At 66.3% G+C, this 7,189-nt stretch overlaps 1 protein-coding gene across 1 annotated transcript; it reads left to right on the top strand.

The window, feature by feature from the left end:
- Positions 1-309: 309 nt before the first annotated feature.
- On the top strand, positions 310-5,876 carry PRR36 (proline rich 36). Its single transcript, XM_010385049.2, has 6 exons — positions 310-374; positions 955-1,229; positions 1,349-1,451; positions 1,687-1,799; positions 1,889-4,855; positions 5,026-5,876. The coding sequence occupies exons 2-6, from the start codon at positions 962-964 to the stop codon at positions 5,535-5,537; spliced, it is 3,963 nt and encodes a 1,320-aa protein (XP_010383351.2). The 5' UTR covers positions 310-374; positions 955-961; the 3' UTR covers positions 5,538-5,876.
- Positions 5,877-7,189: the final 1,313 nt, after the last annotated feature.

Raw genomic sequence — 7,189 nt, 5'->3', positions numbered from 1 at the left:
GTGTTGGGGAGGACAGTGGAGGACCCCAGAGATTTGCTCCCCCAGTCCCAACCGTTGACTCTCTGGGTTCCTCAGGCGCAACTGGGGAAACAAGCTTTCCCCGGACCGTGGAGAAGCCACCCGTCTCTCCAACGCGCCCTTCTCCCCCATCCCCCTCGGCGCGCTTCCGCCGGCCGCGCTCCCGGGTCCGGATCGAGCGCGCGCCCCCGGCTCTCCCGCCCGCGGCCGAGGGGCGGGACAGGCTCGGCTACCCCGGCGCCGCAGCCTGCAGCCCCCTCCCCTCGCCTCCTCGCCGCTGGCGGCCACCGCGTCGCTCCTGCCCGGGCCCCACCCCAGGCGACCCTGCGAGGAGCGGCCGGAGGCCGGAGGCGGAGGTGAGTGCAACGCGAGCAGGTGGAGAGGCTGGGCGCGGGCCAGGCCTGGCTGGGGGAGGGGTCGGGCCCGGGACGCGGCTCTTTGTCTCCCGGAGCCCGTTCGCGGGCAGCGGGGCCGCTCTGCCTCCCGGCAGGTGCAAGCATCCCTGGAGGAGGCTGGGGGAGGCCGCTGGGGGCTGGCGGGGAGACCTGGGCGTGCGCTCCGGTCCCCCACATCAGGAGCCCGTGGCAGTCCCCTGCTCTGGAGGCTGGCGGTCTGAGTCCCTGAGGGGCGAGGGGTAGGGGCGTGGAGATCGGTCCTGCATTGGAGCTGAGGCGGGGGAGGCGGCGGGCTGGGGCAGGCAGGGCCTCTTCGCTTTGGGGAAAAGCGGTGGGGGGGTGGGACATGGGGACAGCAAGGAGCAGTGGGGCTGGCGAGTGGGTGTAGGTGCGTGGGAGCCGAGCGGATGGAAGCCGAGGCCGAGGTTTGAGTGTACATGGGTGGCGATGCTGCGAAAGGGCAGTGAGGTACCTGGGTCCAGGTCTCTGGAGGCGACGTAGGTGTCCAGAACCTGGGAGGCGGACCAGTTTGTCTCTTCAGGTGCAAGATGGACAAGAGAGACAAGGCGAAGGCAGGGGCCACCGCGCGGACGCCGGCTGCTCGCCCTCCTGGACTTCTGACTCCCAGGCCCCCAGGCTCTCCTCGACCCCCTCCCCCAGTAACTCCCGCAGCCCTCCGAGTTCTGGGAGCTGCGGGAGCTGTGGGGCGAAAACCTCTGGCAGAGCGAGCCGGGGGCATCGGCGGGACCACTCTTCCAGAGTCTGCGCCCCGAGCGGGACCAACGCGGAGTGCTGGGACAAGTTCCCGAAACCCAGGTACCCCAGCCTCCTTCCTCAGCTCCGACCCGATCTTCCCTCCCACTTCCAATACCTGTCCCGTCTCCCCTCCACCACCACCTCTCCGGGGCACCTGTGACTCGGCCTTCTCCCCGCAGCTTCCAGGGCCCCAGCCTCCGGGAGAGGGGAGAGAGCTCCTCCTGCCAAGAAGACCAGCCCAGGCCCTGTTTCTAGCCCAGGGCGTGACAGCGGGACCACTAGGTAACCTGCTCCCTCTCCCCCAGTCCCCTCAGCCAGGGTTGGCGTCACAGAGTCTGGAACCTTTTATTTTACACGAGTTGGGGCGCGGGCGCACTTGCAGGTCACTGGACACAAATTGGGTGAAAGCCATTATTGGTCCTCAGAGAAGGCGCATGCCCATTTCACAGATGGGAAAATAGAGGCTTGGGAAGCCAAACAAGGATCTAGGCCTGAGCGTGGCCCCTTCTGTCTCCAGGCCAGGCCCTCTTGGCCAAAAGGGACTCCGGATCCCAGCGGAGGAAACTGTAGCCAGAGGAAAAGCTACAGAGGCTCCCAAAAAGAGTGCCCTCGGCGCCGGCGCACGGAGAGGTATGTGACCTGGAGAAGAGTGGGGTTCCTGGGCAGCGAGGGGTGCTGCCTCAGAGGTATCGGTGACCCTTGGCCTACTTTTTCTCCAGACACTTCCGGGCCTACCCCAGGAACCCCCTCCCCGGCCATGGCCCGCCGGTCCCGGGCTGCGGGCACCGAGGGGGGGCTCCCCCGGCCAGGTCCGAGTGCCCGGCCACGGCCAGCGACAGAGGGCCCTCGGAAATTAGTGAGCAGCGCCTCGGAGCACAGTACCACCGAGCCAAGCCCGGCTGCCAGGAGGCGGCCCAGCGCCGGTGGGGGTCTCCAGAGGCCGGTCTCGCGTCCCCTGAGCTCCAGCGCCACCCCTCTCTCCTCCCCAGCCCGTTCTGGGCCCTCAGCCCGCGGAACACCCAGGGCTCCTGCGCATCCCTCGCAGCCCAAACCGAAAGGGCTGCAGGCTCTGCGCCCCCCGCAGGTCACACCCCTAAGGAAGGACGCAGCCCCAGCACTAGGCCCGCTTTCTTCTCCTTTGGCCACACCCTCTCCACCGGGTACCAAGGCAAGACCCGTACCGCCTCCCTACAACGCAGCCACTCCCCTGCCAGCCACGCTCCCTCCCTCTCCACCGGTCACGCCCCCTCTGCCAGCAGCACTGCAAAGTCAGGCCCCGCCCACCCTGCCGGCCACGCCCCACTCGCCGAGCCTTACCTGTCAGTTGGCCACACCTCTTCCTCTAGCCCCTCCTTCTCCCTCTGCTCCTTCCTCTCTGCAGACCCTCCCCTCTCCACCAGCCACGCCCCCCTCGCAAGTTCCACCCACACAGGTGATTACATCCTTTCCAGAAGCAGGCGTCTCTTCCCCGGCCATAGCCGCTTTTGTGGCTTCAGTCTCTCCATCAGTTTCATCCCCTTTGCAGAGTATGCCCCCCACCCAAGCTAATCCAGCGTTGCCCTCTCTTCCGACTCTCCTCTCTCCCTTGGCCACACCTCCTCTGTCAGCCATGTCTCCTCTACAAGGCCCTGTTTCTCCGGCAACATCTCTTGGGAATCCGGCTTCTCCCCTCGCCACACTCCTTCAGCCAGGCCTTTCTGCTCTGACCACGCCCCCTCCGGCCAGTCCTTCCCCGTCTCCGCCCCCTCCCCAGGCCACGCCCCACACTCTGGCCACTCTTCCTCCACAGGACCCTCCTCTTCTGGCCACATTGCCTCTGCAGGCCTCTCCCTCTCCTTTGACCACAGTCTCTCTGCAGGATCGTCCTCTAGTTTCTCCCTCTCTTTTGGCCTCGCCTCTGCAGGCCCCGCCCCCACCCCTGGCCCCGCCCCACTCACCGGCCCCACCTTCTATGACTACGCCCCCTATGCATGCCCCGCCCTCTCTCCAGACCATTCCCCCAATACAGGTCCCACATTCTCTGACCTCACCGTCTCTGCAGGCACCTCCCTCTCCTCTGGCTTCGTCCTCTCTGCAGGCCACAACTTCTTTGGGCTCACCCCCTCTGCAGGCCACACATTCTTTTCTGACACTGTCCCCTAGGCAAACCCAACCTTTGACCTCGCCTTCTCGACCTTCCTCTACTCCCCCTGATTCACCCTCTCTGCAGGCCCCTCTTTCCCTTACTGCCTCACCCCCTCTGCAGACTTCTCTCTCTCCTGCTGTCTCACCCCTAAACTCACCCCTGACCACACCCCCTCTGCAGGCTCCATCTTCTCTGGCCTCCTACTCTCCTCAGGCACCTCCCTCTTCCCTGACCATGCCCCCTCTGGAGACCCAGTCTTCCCTAGTCCCGCCCTCTCTGCAGACACCTCCTGCTTCCCTGACCACACCCCCTCTGGAGAGCCCACCTTCTCTAGCCCCACCCCCTCTGCAGACAGCTTCTGGTTCCCTGACCACATCCCATCTGGAGACTCCACCTTGTCCAGCCCCACGGCCTCTGCAAGCACCACCTTCGCCATTGATCGCGCCCCCTCCGGAGACCCCCTCTTCCATAGCCACGCCTCCTCCACAGGCCCCACCTGCTCTGGCCTCACCCCCTTTGCAGGGCCTGCCCTCTCCCCCTCTGTCTCCTTTGGCCACGCCCCCTCCGCAGGCCCCACCTGCCCTGGCCTTGCCTCCACTGCAGGCCCCTCCCTCTCCACCTGCCTCACCCCCTCTGTCTCCCTTGGCCACACCCTTTCCACAGGCCCCAACTGCTATGGCAGTGTACCTTCTGCAGGCCCCTTCCTCTCCCACTCCCTCACCCCCAGGGCAGGCCCTTTTCTCTCCCCCTGCCTCACCCACAGTGTCTCCTTCAGCCACGCCCTCTCCACAGGCCCCACCCTCTCTAACCGCGCCTCCTCTGCAGGTCCCACCCTCTCCCCCTGCCTCTCCCCCAATGTCTCCTTCAGCCTCGCCCCCTCCACAGACCCCAGCCCCGCTATCCGGGCCTCCTCTGCAGGTCCCACCCTCTCCCCCTGCCTCTCCCCCAATGTCTTCTTCAGCCACGCCCCCTCCACAGACCCCACCCCCTCTGGCCGCTCCTCCTCTGCAGGTCCTGCCCTCTCCCCCTGCCTCACCCCCAATGTCTCCTTTGGCCAAGCCCCCTCCACAGGCTCCACCTGCTCTGGCCACACCTCCTCTGCAGGCCCCTCCCTCTCCGCCTGCCTCACTCCCTGGGCAGGCCCCTTTCTCACCCCCAATGTCTCCTTTAGCCACGCCTCCTCCACAGGCCCCACCTGTTCTGGCAGCGCCCCTTCTGCAGGTTCCTCCCTCTCCCCCTGCCTCACCCACCCTGCAGGCCCCACGCCGCCCCCCGACCCCGGGTCCGGATACCTCCGTCTCGGGCCCACGGCTGACCCTGGCGTTGGCCCCCGGCCCGCCGCCGCCGCCCTCGCGCAGCCCGTCCAGCACGCTAAGCGGGCCGGACCTGGCCGGCCACAGCAGCAGCGCCACGAGCACGCCAGAGGAGCTGCGTGGCTACGACAGTGGGCCCGAGGGCGGCGCCGCAGCCTCCCCTCCCCCCGACGCAGAGCTCGCCGCTTGCCACCCGGCTGCCTGGAGTCGAGGCCCCGCTCCGCCGCTCGCCTTCCGCGGAGCCCCAGGTAAGGGGCACCCCAGACCGGGCCTGGCTGTGGGCGGGGTCGGAGGCGAGGCTTCCCAGCTCGGGGGCGGGACAGCTGGGTCCGGGGCGGAACTTAGACAAGGGGGCGGGACCTTGAGGCAGGGGCAGGTCTTATCACCCCCACCGCCCACCTGGCGTCTCTACCCGCAGGTGCGCAACTGCCGTGGCCTCCCGCTGGCGGACCCGGCTCTGCTGACGGTCTGTGCACCATCTACGAGACTGAAGGGCCCGAGTCGGCGACCCCAGCCCCAGGCGCACTGGATCCGGGGCCCACTTCCGGCGCGAGCGGTGGGAAGGCGGTGGCTGGGGCCGGGGCTGGGGCGTCCTCGCGGAGCCCGAAGCAGGCGCGCCTGGGCGAGCTGCCACTGGGGGCGCTGCAGGCTAGCGTCGTGCAGCACCTGCTAAGCCGGACGCTGCTGTTGGCAGCTGCCGAGGGTGCCGCGGGCGGCAGCGGCGGGGGCCCAGGAGGCGCCGAGGGTGGTGGCGTCACGGGGGGCGCCCGGGCTGCACTCAGCGACGCCGAACTCGGCCGCTGGGCCGAACTACTGTCTCCCCTGGACGAGTCCCGTGCCAGCATCACCTCGGTCACCAGCTTCTCTCCGGACGACGTGGCCTCTCCGCAGGGTGACTGGACCGTGGTGGAGGTGGAGACCTTCCACTGAGCCAGATCACAGCCCCGCCTGCTACACCCCACTCCTGCCTTAGGATCCGCCCCTCTGGGTATGCCTGTTTGTTTTAGACCCCGCCTCCACTGCCCTGGAGCACCGCTGGGTGGATTGGTCTTAGCTCCCTTGAGCCTGAGCCTTTCGGCCCAGGCTCCACCCCTGCCTTGGGCCTCGGAGGCTCGGGATCTACCCACAGCTTTGACTAGGCCCGCCCTTCGAGCTCCGCCCCTTTGGCCTAGGACATGTTCCATTTCCCCGAGCCCCGCCCCGTGTCCAGTGTATTGCCCACCCCGCACAGCCTGAGTTTGCAATAAAACTAGGACACTGAGGCCTGCACACCTTCGCTGTCACCGAGAGGGCCGGGGCTGGGGGCTTCCAGCGGGCTGAGCGGCGCGGGGGGCCAGGCCAGATAGGTCTTGCTGGCGGCTGTGCGCGAACCGGTTGGAGCTCTGGATTAAGTACGGTTTTCCTCTTCTGGGAGATAAGGGGCAGGCCAGGAGGGGCTAGGGCGGGGCCCTGCCGAGTCCCGGCCATCTGGTGCCGCCCACCCATCCAAGTGTGTGAACTTTGGCCTCTTGGTGTCCGACTTCTGGTGGAAACGTTCGGCGCAGGAGGGGCCTGGCTGGGGCTGTGCGCCCTAGTGGATGAGCCAGTGCGTGGCCGAGGTGAAGGAGCGACTGGAACACTCTTTTCGATTCGATTCCATTCGATTCTTTTTCTTCTTCTGCTTGACCTCAGGTGATCTGCCCTCCTCAGCCTCCCAAAGTGCTGGGATTACAGGCGTGAGCCACCGTGCCTGGTCTGGCACACTTTTCAAACTCAATGCGGGGAACTGGCACTTCTAGGGAACAGGTGGGAAGATTAGAGGGCACTGAGGCAAGGACGGGGGACCCCTTCCCATGGCCCTTCGGCTGATATAGGGTCTCGGGCCAACTGCCCCAGTAGGGGATTGCAGGAAGAAGTGGCCTCTCCCAGGGCTGGGTGGGAGATGGAGTCCTCACACTGCACCCTGTCTCCAAGTGTCCTCGAAGTGCCACTTGGTGCATCCCACCCCCACGACATCCTTGCCCTTCGTCAGGCGTCCTTATCAGATCCCAAACATCTTCACAGGCCCCCTCCAATCAGAGTTTCCTGCTCTTCCTCCCCCAACTAACCCTAACCCTGACCCCTAGCTCAGTCACCTTGACCCTGGAGCCCCTCAGCCCTAGCCAGTTTCTCCCTGTTCCCAGGTGCCCCTGCAGAGAGCTCCCCCGTTAGGCCTTTCCTCCCCTGGGTCTCCTGCATGGCACCAAGAATGATGGCAACATCCCCAACTGGTTAAGAAGACAGAGTAGGATCTGGCCTTGGGCCCTCAGCCCTGCCTCTGCCCCTGGACCCAGTACCCTTACGCCATCCTGTGATCAGTTCCTGTCAGTCACAGACCAGCAGGTCCTGCCCGTCCCCATCCCAGACAAGGGACTTCCCAGCCTGGGGTCTGAGGAGAAATGGGCTCTGGCCTGGAGGGGTGCCACCTGCACCCCTGGGAGCTAAAGGAGGAGGATACCAGCACAGTCCTTCGGTCAAATTCAGAGTTTTGTGGCAAGCCACAGAGGTGTTCTCTCAAGCCGGGCCCTGGTGGGGTTGGGGACCTGGGTGTCTTTGTTTCCAGA

Source organism: Rhinopithecus roxellana, chromosome 8, assembly GCF_007565055.1.
Source record: "Rhinopithecus roxellana isolate Shanxi Qingling chromosome 8, ASM756505v1, whole genome shotgun sequence".
Lineage (NCBI taxonomy): Eukaryota > Metazoa > Chordata > Mammalia > Primates > Cercopithecidae > Rhinopithecus > Rhinopithecus roxellana.
The sequence above is the reverse complement of the archived record's forward strand: the minus strand, read 5'-3'. Positions and strand labels throughout refer to the sequence as shown.

Bases quoted from the DNA above. Each gene is read 5' to 3' on its own strand.
- PRR36 (XM_010385049.2), top strand. From the start codon at position 962: ATGGACAAGAGAGACAAGGCGAAGGCAGGGGCCACCGCGCGGACGCCG. The intron at 1,230-1,348 runs GTACCCCAGCCT...TTCTCCCCGCAG, and splicing joins GACAAGTTCCCGAAACCCAG to CTTCCAGGGCCCCAGCCTCC. The intron at 1,452-1,686 runs GTAACCTGCTCC...TTCTGTCTCCAG, and splicing joins CGTGACAGCGGGACCACTAG to GCCAGGCCCTCTTGGCCAAA.